The sequence below is a fragment of the Polypterus senegalus genome, chromosome 11 (genome assembly GCF_016835505.1).
Source record: "Polypterus senegalus isolate Bchr_013 chromosome 11, ASM1683550v1, whole genome shotgun sequence".
Classification (NCBI taxonomy): Eukaryota; Metazoa; Chordata; class Cladistia; order Polypteriformes; family Polypteridae; genus Polypterus; species Polypterus senegalus.
Window position 1 is genome coordinate 104,112,289 of NC_053164.1, and position 19,807 is coordinate 104,132,095.

Below are 19,807 nucleotides of genomic sequence, written 5' to 3' on the forward strand. Positions count from 1 at the left end.
AAATGTTTATAAGAATGTGGGAGAGTTTTTAAGGGCTTAAAATATATAAAAATCACCATATGAACATATGGTTTTTACTTCACGGATTTTCACCTTTCGCAGGGGGTCCTGGAATGCAATCCTTGCGATTGTGGAGGGAACACTGTATTGTAAACCAAAGAAAGTTCTCAGATAAGTCAAGCAACTCCAGATAAACTAGGCTAAATGTAAATGACTGCAACTGTATAAGAAAAAAAAGCTTCAAATCATTTTTCAAACATTCCATCCAAGGCAATAATTTACTGCTGCTGTCAAGAGAAGAAAAAATGTGATAATAAACGAAGAACTCCATGTCTTGATGATCACTCTAAGCAGCACCAAAAGAAAGACATATACAAATGCCCATATGAATACGAAAAAGTGTGTCAGAATCTGTATACTAGCCAAGGACCATCTGTCTCAGAAAGACAAAAGCGATATCCATCATCTCAGCTGTGAATTCAATTTTACTGACAGAATAAAATGGGCAACCTTAGAAAATAAAGCAGCCATTGCCAAATGAGTAAATTGATTCATTAATATTGTATACACAATTAATGACTTGGGAGGCAAGGCAATTAAGAGTATGTTGTGATGTGAAATTTTGCATACAACTTGATAAATATTTTGTATGTATTTATTTGTAACTTAGGCAAAGCAATGTAATATTAGTGTTACATTAGTGAGAAGCATTCATGTTTACCCTAATTTAAGGAATGGGTCTCTTTGAATTTTATGACATGGTTGGGGGGGAAGTTCCTCAAACCAGTTTGGTAAGTGTTTCTCTACTAAAGTCTCTCTCTCAACTCCCACACAAAGCCAGGCTGCTCTCTATGTCAATACAAAGTGGTGCAACTCAGGACATGTAAACGTTAAAATCTCCACTTGCTGCAGGGACATCGAACTGTTGGCCGTAAGTCTGCGCCCCTATTACTTGCCCAGAGAGTTTGGACACGTGATTGCTGTTATTGTTTACATCCCCTCAAGCTTAACGCGAGATGGCGAGTGACATCATCCATTCCGCAGTTGCTAAGTTACAAACGCAGCACCCTGAGGCACTTGTGCTAATCGCTGGAGACTTTAACCATGTAACGCTGGATAAAACATTACCTGCCTTCTCCCAGTATGTGGATTGTAACACTCGGGAAACAGGACTATCGACCTACTATATGCAAACGTTAAAGACGCATACAGTGCCACCCCACTGCCTGCGCTTGGGAAAGCAGATCATAACCTGGTTCTGTTTCAGCCTCAATACAAACCAAGAGTGAGGGCGCTACCTACAACCACACGCTCATTCAGGAAGTGGTCCCCTGAGGCAGAGCAGGCTCTGAGAGACTGCTTTGGAACTACAGACTGGGATATATTGCTGAGATCACATAGTGAGAACATTGAAGAGGCTGTTGAATGCACAACTGATTACATCAACTTCTGTATGGACATTGTAGTTCCAGTAAGAACAGTACGCTGCTATGCTAACAACAAGCCATGGATTACAAGTGACATCAAGGGCCTTTTGAACCAGAAGAAAAGGGCTTTTAAAGGTGGTGATAAGCATGAGCTGAAGTGCGTGCAGAAGGAACTCCGAGTCCAGCTCAGGGCGAAAGAGCAGTACAGGAGAAAGCTGGAGCAGAAGTTGCAGAACAACAGTATGAAGGAAGTGTGGGATGGGATGAAGATTATCACTGGCTGCAGCTCAAGCGGGTGCCGCCATCGAGACACGTGGAGAGAGCAAACCAAATGAACAACTTCTTTAATAGGTTTGATCACAGTAACCCACTCTCACCTCGAGTACTGCATCCTCCAACCATCCTTCTGCTGATACCAGCATAGGTGAGACATCCCCACCCACAATTACAGCAGCCCAGGTGAGCAGAGAGCTGAAAAGACTTTGTGCCAGCAAAGCAGCGGTCCAGATGGTGTATCGCCACGATTGCTGAAGGCCTGTGCGTTGGAACTGGGGAGTCCTCTACAGCGCATCTTCAACCTGAGCCTGGAACAGGGAGAGTCCCAGGCTTTGGAAAACATCTTGTATCACTCCTGTCCCAAAGGTATCACGCCCTAGTGAGCTGAATGACTTCCGCCTGTTGCTCTGACGCCACATCTGATGAAGACCATGGAGCGGCTGCTGCTTCACCACCTGAGGCCACAGGTCCGCCACGCCTCGACCCTCTGCAGTTCGATACCAGGAGAAGGTGGGAGCGGAGGATGCCATCATCTATATGCTTCATCGATCCCTCTCCCACCTGGACAGAGGCAGTGGTGCTGTAAGAATTATGTTTTGGACTTCTCTAGCGCCTTCAACACCATCCAACCTCTGCTCCTTAGGGATAAGCTGACTGAGATGGGAGTAGATTCACACCTTGTGGCATGGATTGTGGACTATCTTACAGACAGACCTCAATATGTGCGCCTTGGGAACTGCAGGTCTGACATTGTGTGCAGCAATACAAGGGCGCCGCAGGGGACTGTACTTTCTCCGTCCTGTTCAATCTATATACATCAGACTTCCAATATGACTCGAGTCCTGCCACGTGCAAAAGTTCGCTGATGACACTGCTATTGTGGGCTGCATCAGGAGTGGGCAGGAGGAGGAGTACAGAAAGTTAATCAAAGACTTTGTTAAATGGTGCGACTCAAACCACTTACACCTTAACACCAGCAAGACCAAGGAGCTGGTGGTGGATTTTAGGAGGCCCAGGCCCCTCATGGACCCTGTGATCATCAGAGGTGACTGTGTGCAGAGGGTGCAGACCTATAAATATCTGGGAGTGCAGCTGGATGACAAATTGGACTGGACTGCCAATACTGATGCTCTATGTAAGAAAGCTCAGAGCAGACTATACTTTCTGAGAAGGTTGGCATCCTTCAACATCTGCAGTAAGATGCTGCAGATGTTCTACCAGACGGTTGTGGCGAGTGCCCCTTCTACGCGGTGGTGTGCTGGGGTGGCAGCATAAAGATGAAAGACGCCTCACGCCTGGACAAACTTGTTAAGAAGGCAGGCTCCATTGTAGGATTAAAGTTGGACAGTTTAACATCTGTGGCAGAGCGACGGGCACTAAGCAAACTCCTGTCAATCATGAAGAATCCACTGCATCCACTTAACAGTGTCATCTCCAGACAGAGGAGTAGCTTCAGTGACAGACTTTTGTCACTGTCCTGCTCCACTGACAGACTGAGGAGATCGTTCCTCCCCCACACTATGCGACTCTTCAATTCCACCCGGGGGAGTAAATGCTAACATTAATTTTATTTTAATTTTTTCATTTTTATTACTATTTAATTTAATATTGTTTCTTTGTATCAGTATACTGCTGCTGGATTATGTGAATTTCCCCTTGGGATTAATAAAGTATCTATCTATCTATCTATCTATCTATCTACCTATCTATCTAACTGCCAAGCTTTACCTTAACATATGGTTTTGTGGGCAGGTATGAGGGTATTCTTTTCCCCCCATTGGTCTGAAATATGGCTGTTTGGAACTGGCTTGTTTTAAAAGCCTTTAAGTACCACGCCGCCCTATTGGCTCTAGGGGTTGGACAGAAAACCTATAAATTTGCTTGCTTTACCTCACCCTCTCTCTTTTACCAAACTGATGAAAGACCATCTCACACACAATGAAATGAAAAGGACAACACAAAGAAGAGCACAGCTCGGCAGCCATATTGAGACAGGCATGCGGCATGTTCTAAAGAAAGCTGACCACAAAATGATGCCTTAACTAGAGACATTTTAAGTAACTAACAAGTCTGTGTGGCGCCTGAAACTACACATCACCATTTATCAGGTTGTATGGTTGCCAATATTCAAATGTACATTGGATATTGTTATTATGCATGAATATTAGCAATAATACATTGTTTAAATTGTAACTTACCTCCTGCTTGTCTTTTAGTACACCTAATTGCCTGAGGTTATAAATATAGAAGGGAAGGTGGGGAGAAGTTATATGGTACAATACCTTATAAATGTAAGTCTGGGAGATTTGAGGCATTCTGACAAAGGCTACAAATTAATAATACAAAAGGGGAAAGTAGAGTAAAATATTACTCTGCCAAGACAAAAGAGAGTGGATCACTAATTGAGTTCTTGGGCTGCTTGTAAGTAAAAAGTGACCCACTATCTTCAAACACAGAGAGCAAAGAAAGAATAGCCCAAATAAAGGGAACTGAACAAACGACCCAGAACAGCCGCAAAGTCCACTTCACCCAAGGGTGCTCACCAATTAAAACAGTCTGCCCTCAAGGCACAACAGCTGTGTCTCAGAAGTTGGGCTAATTATGGATACAGATAATTTTACCTTATCAAAGAAATTTTATGCATTCATTTTAAGATCTTCAAACTGATATGCCGGGGGAGTCTGTTTTATGCAAAGAGAAATAACAAATCCAAAAACCTTCAGAAGAGAAAGGCAATTTAGCACCTCTAGGGGTAAGCTATTTAGTTGAGTGTAAATTAGACTGATTATTATTATTATTTAGTAAAAATTACAAGTGGAAGAAGTGATTTCTTTGCCAAGTGTTGCTATTATTGTGTTTCTCTATCGCCAAAGTCAACGATGACAATCATTAATTTCCAATATCAGCATTTTGTTTCTTCACATTAAAACAGTTTGAAAGAAATGTACAAATATGTAACACTCAGAGTAGACTAAAGGGTTGTCAGAGCACAGTTTCAATCACCAGACCAAGTCACTTCACCCAAGGGGGATCATGATTATTGTGTAATGGCTTGAGGAAAAAGCTCCTTTAAAGTATTCAAAAGCAGTTTATGCCTCAGAATGACAAGTAATATAGTATATTAGGGCCACGGTGAATAAAAAAAAATACAGACACAGTGAAGAAAAAAAAAATCTAAATGTCAAGATTAAAGTCGACATGTTGACTTTATTCTTGACATTTCCGCTTTATTCTCGTAGTTTATTTTGTCAGTAGAATGTCACAAACTAAACTTCATCTTAAAATGAATGTTTCATTTACTAGATTTTCTCAAACCCTATCATAAGTTAATGTAGCACATTAGAAACTTTATATTAAGTGTTCTCCGACCCAGTTGTTAATCTCAACGCACTTCTTAAACTGACTTCCTCTTACACTGAGGAGGCACCAGCAGCGATCGCCGCACATTGATTTCATGATATTTCTGCTCTATGAACATTCAGAATACTAAGATAAATACTTGATATCTTTTTCACGATGAAATGCATTAAAGCATGTATTAAACGTGGGTGGCAGGGGGCATGGTGGCGTGGCTGTAGTGCTGCTACTTTGCATTAAGGGGTCACCAGGTCTACATTCAATGTAGAGAACTTTATGGCAGGTGTGATGAGGCGCCAAAAAACTGGATGTATTAATGGGTATTGCACAGGTTGAACTTAAATACAGTATTGTGTAAATGTTGGGTTTGTAATCTGGTGGTCGGAGACACAAACGCAGAATTCAATGGATGTTCTTCTGAGCCGGCTTTCTTTATTGCATGCATGCTGTCTCTATCTGACGTACTAAACCTCCAGTTCCTATCCTTCCTTTTTCTTTCTCCACATAACCAATCACCCCACGATATACGTCTTTGTGAAATTAAAACTAGTTATAAATTTAGACCTCAGAGTTTTCAGAACTTTAAATATATTAAAGCATGTGGGGACACGGTGGCGTGGTGGTTGCACTGCTGCCTTGCAGTAAGGGGGTCCCGGGTGTTCCCTGCCTTGAGTTTACATGTTTTTCTGGTGGGTTTACTTGGCGTGCTGAAAACTCTGAGGTCTAAGTTTATAACTAGTTTTAATTTCACAAAGACGTTTATCGTATGGTGATTGGTTAATTCCTCCAAAAAAGTAAAATAGATAATTAAAGTCTAATATGGCAACCCAGTTTCATTATTGGAGGTGATTATTTTTGTTTCAGATTCTCAATTCATTACATACCATTCGCCTTATGATAACTTTCTTGCTGTCTCTACCCAGAATCCTCCACCTGTTGTTAATATGTTAATTATATTACCAAAATGGACTTAGTCATTCTTTTAAAATGATTTATGGGCAAGGCAAGATAAATAGTTTTGTGTAAAATCTGAACTGAATATTGTGTCTGCCAGATCACAACTGAATCCTAACATTTAGCTGTTGTCATGTGTAGGCACTGAGATACAAAATATGAATACTTACTAAGAAGCAGCTTTCTTTTTTAAATTTAATATTAATGTTTCATGTAGTTCAACTATATTATGGTGATGCAGGTAAGATGAGTAAATGTTTCAGGTTTAAATACAATTAAAAAAAAAAGTCTGCACCTCTAAACACTGATAAGATGAGCTACAACATTTAATAATGCTTTAATGATTGTTCCTTGTACACTGTGCTTAGAGAAATAATAAAGCAGAGGATTAGGTGCCATATCGGCATGAAGGAATAAAATGTCATGCTCTGATAATTCCCCTTTGAAAGTTAAATATAGCAAGCATGAATAGTAGTACATTTTACTCAATGTAAATTACCCCATGTTATTTTTTACACCTAACTTTTTAATACAAATATTTTTGCCATTCAATAAGATTACTTGTATTCAGTTATACAAATATTTCACAGAAATGTATTAATTGCTTTGTAGAATGTTAAATGTACAGGTCAAGTAATCTCTCATCTCTGAACATGTCAGGCACAGACCTTAGTAATGGTGTCAAAATAGATGTGCAGTAGAACTGTAGAACCTGAGGCATCAAAATCCCCCACTATATCAAGCACGAAAACTGAAAATCTTAGTCAAATATTTTTGCCAAAAAGTCTGTGTCTAAGAAATTGTAGATTGAAATCACATGCTAGCTTTCTAGAGGTTTATTCACAAACTTAACAATTACATAAGTAAATGGGCTGGCAACTCCACCAATGATGGTCCCAAACCCGGCTACAAAAGGGTTAACCAAGGAAATCAGGCAGGAAACCACATGTTAATTCAATCAGACTTATTTACTTATGTTACCACATCTGGGTTAGTCGATGTGCTGGCACTGGTAACCCAGGGTGCTGGTTAGAAGTAGGCTACTGGCCGAAGAAGAAGTGGCAAACATGTAATGCCTAAGTCAGAAATCTGCATCACAGCATGGAATGTCAGAATTGGCCATTACGTTGGACAAAAGCAAATTATTGCCAAAGAACTGTCAGCATGCAAAATCTCGATAGCAGGAATATCCAAATTATGACTTACTAGATCAGGGACACTAACCATTCCACCACGGATGATTGTGAGATAATGATGTTGTACTACTACTCCAGTGGTGAGAAAGAGAGTTGGGTGTTTATAGTGGACAAGCAGGCGAACAAGACTATAACTGCCTTTCAGCCAATATTACGCTGCCTGACATTGTTTACCATCGGTGGCAAAATTAAGATTCATATTTCTTCCATCTATTCACCAACTAAGCCCAGCACAAATGTAGTCAAGGATGACTTCTATAACCAGCTGCAATATATTCTGGACTTGACTGTAAAGACTGAGATTATCATTCTAGCTGGTGACTTCAATATCCAAGTTGGTAGGATCAAACAATGAAAATAGATTGTGCCTCCTGTCTTTCACCTGTACAATAATCTCATCATTGGAAACAGTTATTTCCAGCATTCTCTGAAACACCATCTTATATGACAAAATCCATCTGACAAAGACTGGACTATCCTGAACTATATCTTGATCAGCAACCACTTTCGATGATTGCTCAAGGATATGCTTGTAATGAGGGAACCCGATGGTTAATTGGACTACTGTATCATCCATGCCAAATTCCAGTTCCAGCTCCAAAAGGCATAGTGCAAAGCAACACCAGCATCCAAATTGAACAAGAATTAATTGAAATACAAATTCCAGATTGCCATGTTAAACAAATCAACAGCATTCAGTATGTTGGGTGGTGTGGAATTAGCTATCAGCGTGTGGTGAGCAGCTGGGGGCAGTACCCAGCTGGGACAGCTGGGACGGCTGGAAGGACTGGGAGAGGGACTACGCCTCCTCCGGACCACGAGAGAGCAGCCACCCTGGTTGGTATGGCGACCACGGGAATGGAGCATAAAAGCTCAACCCTATAGGGGCCCGTGGTCATCACCTGGGAGCCCTGGACATCTGCACTTCCGCCACACCCGGAGGTGCTGGTGGAAGGAATACCAGGGACACCAGTAGTGCTTCCGGGTGCTCGTGCGGCACTTCCAGGAAGTGCCGCCAGAAGCTTCTCTGGAGGCACCTGGAGCACAGCCAGGTGGACTTAAAAGGGGCTGCCTCCCTCCATTCGTCAGCTGGAGTCGGGTGGAAGTGGACATAGCTCGGAGGAGAGGAGTGGAGGCGGTGAAGAAAGGCAAGACTGTGAGAGGACTGGACTGAGGGTGTGTGGTGCAGGGGCACTGGGTTGTGTGCGGTAACTGTATATATTGTACAAATGGCAAATAAACGTGTGTTGGTGACTAAACCATCGGTGTCCGCCTGTCTGTGTCTGGGCTGGTTCCCCCGCTGGTTCCTGTCAATTCCAGGATGTGCCATCCCTCTATGCCTGCTTATCTATCAACAAACACAGCCATGGAGTTTAGAGGAGTTTCTGGACCTGGTGCATGAACTCAAGCAAGCTAAGCTCACCACCTCTGAAAGATAGCCACAGCTGAACAGAGTTCAGAGTGCCAGAAGATGAAGACCGAATGACAAACCTACTGGAATAACACTGCAGCTGACCTCAAGCAAGCAGAAGTTAAACATGAATATCGATTTTTGTATCAAACCTTCAAGAACTTGAGTGGATAGCCTCCCTTTACTTCTTGCTGCACAAAGCTTCCTACAATAGCCTATCACTTTCCATTCCCATAGAAAAATGAAATACTTGTATGATATATGATGACTTATATGATATAAATGATATACTACTACCTATTTGAATGCATTTTAAAATATTTTATAAAATAGTTAAAAGATACATGTATTATACTATCTTGCAGTTTACTGAAAGGTATTATAAACTATGTTAAGTACTTCTGTTTTTATGCATTGGAATATATTGTCCAAAATATAAAAATCTATTATTAATATAATTTAAAATACTAGGAACATACTGTAAGAATCATTTAAGAAAACTATTACAATTTATTTTAGAATGCTAGTTATAGTGTACTGTACACTATATTTTAGAGTTTATGTTTCAAGATACCTCTCATTTTTGTATGTTGCGGTATATTTTAAAAATATATTAGCCTAGAATTGAAAATAACATCCAACAGATATCTCATCTTTGTTACTTATATTGAGATACAGTGTATCCAGAAAGTATTCACAGCGCATCACTTTTTCCACATTTTGTTACAGCCTTATTTATTCCAAAATTGATTAAATTAATTTTTTTCCTCAGAATTCTACACACAACACCCCATAATGACAACATAAAAAAAGTTTACTTGAGGTTTTTGCAAATTTATTAAAAATAAAAAAACTGAGAAATCACATGTACATAAGTATTCACAGCCTTTGCTCAATACTTTGTCAATGCACCTTTGGCAGCAATTACAGCCTCAAGTCTTTTGAATGTGATGCCACAAGCTTGGCACACCTATCCTTGGCCAGTTTCGCCCATTCCTCTTTGCAGCACCTCTCAAGCTCCATCAGGTTGGATGGGAAGCGCGGTGCACAGCCATTTAAGATCTCTCCAGAGATGTTCAATCGGATTCAAGTCTGGGCTCTGGCTGGGCCACTCAAGTACATTCACAGAGTTGTCCTGAAGCCACTCCTTTGATATCTTGGCTGTATGCTTAGGGTCATTGTCCTGCTGAAAGATGAACCGTCACCCCAGTCTGAGGTCAAGAGCGCTCTGGAGCAGGTTTTCTTCCAGGATGTCTCTGTACATTGCTGCAGTCATCTTTCCCTTTATCCTGACTAGTCTCCCAGTTCCTGCCGCTGAAAAACATCCCCACAGCATGATGCTGCCACCACCATGCTTCACTATAGGGATGGTATTGGCCTGGTGATGAGCGGTGCCTGGTTTTCTACAAACGTGATGTCTGGCATTCACACCAAGAGTTCAATCTTTGTCTCAACAGACCAGAGAATTTTGTTTCTCATGGTCTGAGAGTCCTTCAGGTGCCTTTTGGCAAACTCCAGGTGGGCTGCCATGTGCCTTTTACTAAGGAGTGGCTTCCGCCTGGCCACTCTACCATACAGGCCTGATTGGTGGATTGCTGCAGAGATGATTGTCCTTCTGGAAGGAGCTCCTCTCTCGACAGAGGACCTCTGGAGCTCTGACAGAGTGACCATAGGGTTCTTGGTCACCTCCCTGATTAAGACCCTTCTCCCCCGATCGCTCAGTTTAGATGGCCGGCCAGCTCTAGGAAGAGTCCTGGTGGTTTCGAATTTCTTCCACTTATGGATGATAGAGGCCACTGTGCTCATTGGGACCTTCAAAGCAGCAGAAATTTTTCTGTAACCTTCCCCAGATTTGTGCCTTGAGGCAATCCTGTCTCTGAGATCTACAGACAATTCCTTTGACTTCATGCTTGGTTTGTGCTCTGACATGAACTGTCAACTGTGGGACCTTATATAGACAGGTGTGTGCCTTGTCAAATCATGTCCAATCAACTGAATTTACCACAGGTGGACTCCAATTAAGCTGCAGAAACATCTCAAAGATGATCAGGGGAAACAGGATGCACCTGAGTTCAATTTTGAGCTTCATGGCAAAGGCTGTGAATACTTATGTACATGTGCTTTCTCAGTTTTTTTATTTTTAATAAATTTGCAAAAACCTCAAGTAAACTTTTGTCATGTTGTCATTATGGGGAGTTGTGTTTAGAATTCTGATGAAAAAAATGAATTTAATCTATTTTGGAATAAGGCTGTAACATAACAAAATGTGGAAAAAGTGATGCGCAGTGAATACTTTCCAGATGCACTGTACATTATAGGCCGAATCACGCTGTGAAACAACACAAATTATAATCTTATTATTAACGGAGTACAACTTACATGGAAGGCTACATATGCTAGCGGAACAACCTACCTGAACTTGAGTTACAGATTTTTCAAAAGAAATTGGAATTGTTTGGATGTCTGTGTTGCACTTTTTTCAGGTAAAATGATAAGGCATGATTGATCTGTCCTGGGTCTGGACACACAAAGCATTCCATATCTTATAAAAAATATATTTGTAAATGTGTTTGTTACTGTATATTATAGAAAGTATGTTTCTTTAGATTAAAAAATAAATATTTGAACAACATATGTGTTACATTATATTGAAAGATCAAACCACATGTTTTGGATATATTGCCATTTATTTTCCTTGCTCTTTCTCATTGGGATTCAGTCTCATCTATTTGCTGGCTAAATGTTGGACTGTTATCCCCTTCTGGGTTTTTTTTTTGTTTCCTTTAATTACATTCACTAGTACCCAAGAAATGATGGGATGAGGGTGTTTTGGTGTTTTCTTTTTTCTGTTGTTAAGATCAAAACAAAAAAAAAACTTTTCATGGTTTTCTGTTATGTATTTATTGAACAATTCTAACAAAAAAAGATCACAAGGAACAGAAAACCTTGCATATATTTGATATGTTTGAGGAAATCAGAGTACCTGCTGAAAATGAACATGATGAGATGCAAAATTCAACACAGATAATCGAGGCAGCAGCACCAAACACTCCACCATCAGGCTTCGCAAAATGCAACTTGCAAATATAAAATGTCAATAGCACATTAAGGTATTAAGTAGACCAACAGTAAATTAGTTTTATATTATATCAATATAATGCTATAAACTCTTCACAGGATGTTAATGCTTTTACTGATTCTAAATATACAGTGAAAGATTAGTTATAATATACGAACCAAAAATAACAAGAATTTTTTTCTGGAGTTCTTTAGTTCCAACGTTTGCCAGCTAGGTGCATGTACTAGACTGCCCTCTGCATCATTTGGCCAAGTGGCATCCTTGGGGAAAGGTCTGTAAGGTCAGTGTAATTTTTTTCTTGAGCTTCTGTTACTGTCTTCGTCGATTTTGTAATGGCAGACTTGAAAGAACAATGTGTTTGCATCAAGTTCTGTTTCCTTTTGGTGAAAACAGTAGCAGAAGCTGGCACAATGCTTCGAGAGGCTTTCAAAGGAGAAGCTTTGAGCTGCCAAGGGTTTTTACCTTACCTTAAAGTGCTCAAGTGATACAGTGTAGAGAAAATGACCAGAATTGCAATGAAAAGACGAGTGGCTTCTGCATCACATCAACACTCCCGCCCACACAGCATTGAGTTTCAGGGCTGTCTTAACACATGGGCACACTGAGCAGTTGCCTGGGGGCCCCACGCTAATCTATGTATGTTGTGACTTGCTGAGTGAGGGGTTGTGTAGGTAGCGGCCCCAGTGCGCTGCTTTGCCCAGTGGCCTATAATGCTGTTAAGATGACAACTGTTGAGTGTGTGACAGTTTCTCATGAAAAATAGGATGACAATGGAAATCTCCCCCATCTCCCCCATCTCACAGAAATGTATTAATTGCTTTGTAGAATGTTAAATGTACAGGTCAAGTAATCTCTCATCTCTGAACATGTCAGGCACAGACCTTAGTAATGGTGTCAAAATAGATGTGCAGTAGAACTGTAGAACCTGAGGCATCAAAATCCCCCACTATATCAAGCACGAAAACTGAAAATCTTAGTCAAATATTTTTGCCAAAAAGTCTGTGTCTAAGAAATTGTAGATTGAAATCACATGCTAGCTTTCTAGAGGTTTATTCACAAACTTAACAATTACATAAGTAAATGGGCTGGCAACTCCACCAATGATGGTCCCAAACCCGGCTACAAAAGGGTTAACCAAGGAAATCAGGCAGGAAACCACATGTTAATTCAATCAGACTTATTTACTTATGTTACCACATCTGGGTTAGTCGATGTGCTGGCACTGGTAACCCAGGGTGCTGGTTAGAAGTAGGCTACTGGCCGAAGAAGAAGTGGCAAACATGTAATGCCTAAGTCAGAAATCTGCATCACAGCATGGAATGTCAGAATTGGCCATTACGTTGGACAAAAGCAAATTATTGCCAAAGAACTGTCAGCATGCAAAATCTCGATAGCAGGAATATCCAAATTATGACTTACTAGATCAGGGACACTAACCATTCCACCACGGATGATTGTGAGATAATGATGTTGTACTACTACTCCAGTGGTGAGAAAGAGAGTTGGGTGTTTATAGTGGACAAGCAGGCGAACAAGACTATAACTGCCTTTCAGCCAATATTACGCTGCCTGACATTGTTTACCATCGGTGGCAAAATTAAGATTCATATTTCTTCCATCTATTCACCAACTAAGCCCAGCACAAATGTAGTCAAGGATGACTTCTATAACCAGCTGCAATATATTCTGGACTTGACTGTAAAGACTGAGATTATCATTCTAGCTGGTGACTTCAATATCCAAGTTGGTAGGATCAAACAATGAAAATAGATTGTGCCTCCTGTCTTTCACCTGTACAATAATCTCATCATTGGAAACAGTTATTTCCAGCATTCTCTGAAACACCATCTTATATGACAAAATCCATCTGACAAAGACTGGACTATCCTGAACTATATCTTGATCAGCAACCACTTTCGATGATTGCTCAAGGATATGCTTGTAATGAGGGAACCCGATGGTTAATTGGACTACTGTATCATCCATGCCAAATTCCAGTTCCAGCTCCAAAAGGCATAGTGCAAAGCAACACCAGCATCCAAATTGAACAAGAATTAATTGAAATACAAATTCCAGATTGCCATGTTAAACAAATCAACAGCATTCAGTATGTTGGGTGGTGTGGAATTAGCTATCAGCGTGTGGTGAGCAGCTGGGGGCAGTACCCAGCTGGGACAGCTGGGACGGCTGGAAGGACTGGGAGAGGGACTACGCCTCCTCCGGACCACGAGAGAGCAGCCACCCTGGTTGGTATGGCGACCACGGGAATGGAGCATAAAAGCTCAACCCTATAGGGGCCCGTGGTCATCACCTGGGAGCCCTGGACATCTGCACTTCCGCCACACCCGGAGGTGCTGGTGGAAGGAATACCAGGGACACCAGTAGTGCTTCCGGGTGCTCGTGCGGCACTTCCAGGAAGTGCCGCCAGAAGCTCTGGAGGCACCTGGAGCACAGCCAGGTGGACTTAAAGGGCTGCCTCCCTCCATTCGCCAGCTGGAGTCGGGTGGAAGTGGACATAGCTCGGAGGAGAGGAGTGGAGGCGGTGAAGAAAGGCAAGACTGTGAGAGGACTGGACTGAGGGTGTGTGGTGCAGGGGCACTGGGTTGTGTGCGGTAACTGTATATATTGTACAAATGGCAAATAAACGTGTGTTGGTGACTAAACCATCGGTGTCCGCCTGTCTGTGTCTGGGCTGGTTCCCCGCTGGTTCCTGTCAATTCCAGGATGTGCATCCCTCTATGCCTGCTTATCTATCAACAAACACAGCCATGGAGTTTAGAGGAGTTTCTGGACCTGGTGCATGAACTCAAGCAAGCTAAGCTCACCACCTCTGAAAGATAGCCACAGCTGAACAGAGTTCAGAGTGCCAGAAGATGAAGACCGAATGACAAACCTACTGGAATAACACTGCAGCTGACCTCAAGCAAGCAGAAGTTAAACATGAATATCGATTTTTGTATCAAACCTTCAAGAACTTGAGTGGATAGCCTCCCTTTACTTCTTGCTGCACAAAGCTTCCTACAATAGCCTATCACTTTCCATTCCCATAGAAAAATGAAATACTTGTATGATATATGATGACTTATATGATATAAATGATATACTACTACCTATTTGAATGCATTTTAAAATATTTTATAAAATAGTTAAAAGATACATGTATTATACTATCTTGCAGTTTACTGAAAGGTATTATAAACTATGTTAAGTACTTCTGTTTTTATGCATTGGAATATATTGTCCAAAATATAAAAATCTATTATTAATATAATTTAAAATACTAGGAACATACTGTAAGAATCATTTAAGAAAACTATTACAATTTATTTTAGAATGCTAGTTATAGTGTACTGTACACTATATTTTAGAGTTTATGTTTCAAGATACCTCTCATTTTTGTATGTTGCGGTATATTTTAAAAATATATTAGCCTAGAATTGAAAATAACATCCAACAGATATCTCATCTTTGTTACTTATATTGAGATACAGTGTATCCAGAAAGTATTCACAGCGCATCACTTTTTCCACATTTTGTTACAGCCTTATTTATTCCAAAATTGATTAAATTAATTTTTTTCCTCAGAATTCTACACACAACACCCCATAATGACAACATAAAAAAGTTTACTTGAGGTTTTTGCAAATTTATTAAAAATAAAAAAACTGAGAAATCACATGTACATAAGTATTCACAGCCTTTGCTCAATACTTTGTCAATGCACCTTTGGCAGCAATTACAGCCTCAAGTCTTTTTGAATGTGATGCCACAAGCTTGGCACACCTATCCTTGGCCAGTTTCGCCCATTCCTCTTTGCAGCACCTCTCAAGCTCCATCAGGTTGGATGGGAAGCGTCGGTGCACAGCCATTTTAAGATCTCTCCAGAGATGTTCAATCGGATTCAAGTCTGGGCTCTGGCTGGGCCACTCAAGTACATTCACAGAGTTGTCCTGAAGCCACTCCTTTGATATCTTGGCTGTATGCTTAGGGTCATTGTCCTGCTGAAAGATGAACCGTCACCCCAGTCTGAGGTCAAGAGCTCTGGAGCAGGTTTTCTTCCAGGATGTCTCTGTACATTGCTGCAGTCATCTTTCCCTTTATCCTGACTAGTCTCCCAGTTCCTGCCGCTGAAAAACATCCCCACAGCATGATGCTGCCACCACCATGCTTCACTATAGGGATGGTATTGGCCTGGTGATGAGCGGTGCCTGGTTTTCTACAAACGTGATGTCTGGCATTCACACCAAGAGTTCAATCTTTGTCTCAACAGACCAGAGAATTTTGTTTCTCATGGTCTGAGAGTCCTTCAGGTGCCTTTTGGCAAACTCCAGGTGGGCTGCCATGTGCCTTTTACTAAGGAGTGGCTTCCGTCTGGCCACTCTACCATACAGGCCTGATTGGTGGATTGCTGCAGAGATGATTGTCCTTCTGGAAGGAGCTCCTCTCTCGACAGAGGACCTCTGGAGCTCTGACAGAGTGACCATAGGGTTCTTGGTCACCTCCCTGATTAAGACCCTTCTCCCCCGATCGCTCAGTTTAGATGGCCGGCCAGCTCTAGGAAGAGTCCTGGTGGTTTCGAATTTCTTCCACTTATGGATGATAGAGGCCACTGTGCTCATTGGGACCTTCAAAGCAGCAGAAATTTTTCTGTAACCTTCCCCAGATTTGTGCCTTGAGGCAATCCTGTCTCTGAGATCTACAGACAATTCCTTTGACTTCATGCTTGGTTTGTGCTCTGACATGAACTGTCAACTGTGGGACCTTATATAGACAGGTGTGTGCCTTGTCAAATCATGTCCAATCAACTGAATTTACCACAGGTGGACTCCAATTAAGCTGCAGAAACATCTCAAAGATGATCAGGGGAAACAGGATGCACCTGAGTTCAATTTTGAGCTTCATGGCAAAGGCTGTGAATACTTATGTACATGTGCTTTCTCAGTTTTTTTATTTTTAATAAATTTGCAAAAACCTCAAGTAAACTTTTGTCATGTTGTCATTATGGGGAGTTGTGTTTAGAATTCTGATGAAAAAAATGAATTTAATCTATTTTGGAATAAGGCTGTAACATAACAAAATGTGGAAAAAGTGATGCGCAGTGAATACTTTCCAGATGCACTGTACATTATAGGCGAATCACGCTGTGAAACAACACAAATTATAATCTTATTATTAACGAGTACAACTTACATGGAAGGCTACATATGCTAGCGGAACAACCTACCTGAACTTGAGTTACAGATTTTTCAAAAGAAATTGGAATTGTTTGGATGTCTGTGTTGCACTTTTTTCAGGTAAAATGATAAGGCATGATTGATCTGTCCTGGGTCTGGACACACAAAGCATTCCATATCTTATAAAAAATATATTTGTAAATGTGTTTGTTACTGTATATTATAGAAAGTATGTTTCTTTAGATTAAAAAATAAATATTTGAACAACATATGTGTTACATTATATTGAAAGATCAAACCACATGTTTTGGATATATTGCCATTTATTTTCCTTGCTCTTTCTCATTGGGATTCAGTCTCATCTATTTGCTGGCTAAATGTTGGACTGTTATCCCCTTCTGGGTTTTTTTTTTGTTTCCTTTAATTACATTCACTAGTACCCAAGAAATGATGGGATGAGGGTGTTTTGGTGTTTTCTTTTTCTGTTGTTAAGATCAAAACAAAAAAAAAACTTTTCATGGTTTTCTGTTATGTATTTATTGAACAATTCTAACAAAAAAAGATCACAAGGAACAGAAAACCTTGCATATATTTGATATGTTTGAGGAAATCAGAGTACCTGCTGAAAATGAACATGATGAGATGCAAAATTCAACACAGATAATCGAGGCAGCAGCACCAAACACTCCACCATCAGGCTTCGCAAAATGCAACTTGCAAATATAAAATGTCAATAGCACATTAAGGTATTAAGTAGACCAACAGTAAATTAGTTTTATATTATATCAATATAATGCTATAAACTCTTCACAGGATGTTAATGCTTTTACTGATTCTAAATATACAGTGAAAGATTAGTTATAATATACTGAACCAAAAATAACAAGAATTTTTTTCTGGAGTTCTTTAGTTCCAACGTTTGCCAGCTAGGTGCATGTACTAGACTGCCCTCTGCATCATTTGGCCAAGTGGCATCCTTGGGGAAAGGTCTGTAAGGTCAGTGTAATTTTTTTCTTGAGCTTCTGTTACTGTCTTCGTCGATTTTGTAATGGCAGACTTGAAAGAACAATGTGTTTGCATCAAGTTCTGTTTCCTTTTGGTGAAAACAGTAGCAGAAGCTGGCACAATGCTTCGAGAGGCTTTCAAAGGAGAAGCTTTGAGCTGCCAAGGGTTTTTACCTTACCTTAAAGTGCTCAAGTGATACAGTGTAGAGAAAATGACCAGAATTGCAATGAAAAGACGAGTGGCTTCTGCATCACATCAACACTCCCGCCCACACAGCATTGAGTTTCAGGGCTGTCTTAACACATGGGCACACTGAGCAGTTGCCTGGGGGCCCCACGCTAATCTATGTATGTTGTGACTTGCTGAGTGAGGGGTTGTGTAGGTAGCGGCCCCAGTGCGCTGCTTTGCCCAGTGGCCTATAATGCTGTTAAGATGACAACTGTTGAGTGTGTGACAGTTTCTCATGAAAAATAGGATGACAATGGAAATCTCCCCCATCTCCCCCCACCAACGGACCTTACACTGTGTGATTTTTTTCTTATTTCCAAGAATGAAGAGGGACCTTAAAGGAAAGCATTTTCAGGATGTAGAGGAGGTCAATAAGCAAACGATGGAGGCACTGAAGGCTATCACTTTGCAAGAGTATCAGAACAGTTTAGAACAATGGAAAATACTCTCAGGGGGATTAAATTTCAGAAATATTCTGCGAAATATACATTTTTTTTTTTTAAATTCTCATTATTTTTTTGGTCCCCCCCTTGTATGATTCTAACATAAATTTCATTGAAACAATTTGCTAAAAGAAACTACAGGTTGTTAGTGTGTTACTAACAGTAAATAAGCTGTAATGTAATAGATTAATTATTATACACTACTGTGTATCTTTTCAACATACAGTTTTTTACATATTTCAAAAACAGGTTCAATTCTTTTTAACTGTGCAATTATTCATGAAATATTCAGTCTTAAATTGTCTTACCTTCTTGCTCACTTCAAAAAGATTAAAAAAAACGAAATGTTAGATATACAATTTATTGCATAAATAAGATTTCAAATAACATAACATTCTGAAACCTGATTAATCCAATTCTGGGTTTACAGATGCTGAATTTAAAAAATGCACTGCATCTAATTCATCAGTTATCCTGGTAAAGATTAACAATTATAACCTGTTCTTTAATACAGTACTATATCAAACTTACATATTTAGGTTTTATTAATACTTAATACAACTTTTCCAAGCTTGATACCTAACATTGCTTATCAATCTGATCAATAAATAATATTGCTATGTTCAAACTTTAGCTAAAAGTGACCCAGTTCTGATTTTTGGTTTGCATTTGATTTTTGTGTTTGACAGTTAAAATAAGATTTTAGCAAGGGATCCAAATTCAAAATGAGTGTGAACAGTTATCTGTCCTTAATGTGCCCCACATGGACAGACGTGGTAAAAACGGAAACATCACAGAAATGTGAATACTAACTGAATATTAAAAGCTCACTGGCTACCACACTTTTTCTGAAAATTCCTCAGCTTGTAATGGCAAGGAAGATAAACAGGAAATGAAAAATGACATCCATTCCTTTGTGTGCAATTGTCACTGCCATATCTATAGCCAGTAACCTGTGGGGACACGAAAGAATCAAGGACTGGTAAAAGTGAAATGTTAATGGTTGGAATGCAAAACTTTGGTTTGACAGTTTCAGAAGTTTAAGGTAGGTGTTTCATTTCCAATGATGACCCCTGTATATAAGGCACTCGGGTAAAAATGTGCACTTGAAGTGCATCATTTCTTTCAAAAAATACATAGCAGCTGTGCATTGCTAGCTGACATCAGCCTCTCCAAATAGCAATGAAGTATACTAGCTGGCTTTCTTTCCATTGGCACGCTGCATCAGTTCTTAACTATCACCTGTCTTGATTTTCA

At 40.3% G+C, this 19,807-nt stretch overlaps 1 protein-coding gene across 4 annotated transcripts in view; it reads right to left on the minus strand.

Annotated features, from left to right (window-relative positions):
- Positions 1 to 19,807, minus strand: part of LOC120539398 (troponin T, fast skeletal muscle-like) — a 151,226-nt gene that overhangs the window by 77,744 nt on the left and 53,675 nt on the right. For 3 of the 4 annotated variants that reach the window (XM_039769415.1, XM_039769413.1, XM_039769412.1), the window contains exon 5: positions 18,859 to 18,869. The exons of the other annotated variant lie outside the window; for it this stretch is intronic. In XM_039769415.1, coding sequence (XP_039625349.1) covers positions 18,859 to 18,869 — 11 coding nt within the window. The remainder of the gene's footprint in view (positions 1 to 18,858; positions 18,870 to 19,807) is intronic. 4 annotated transcript variants of the gene reach the window in all.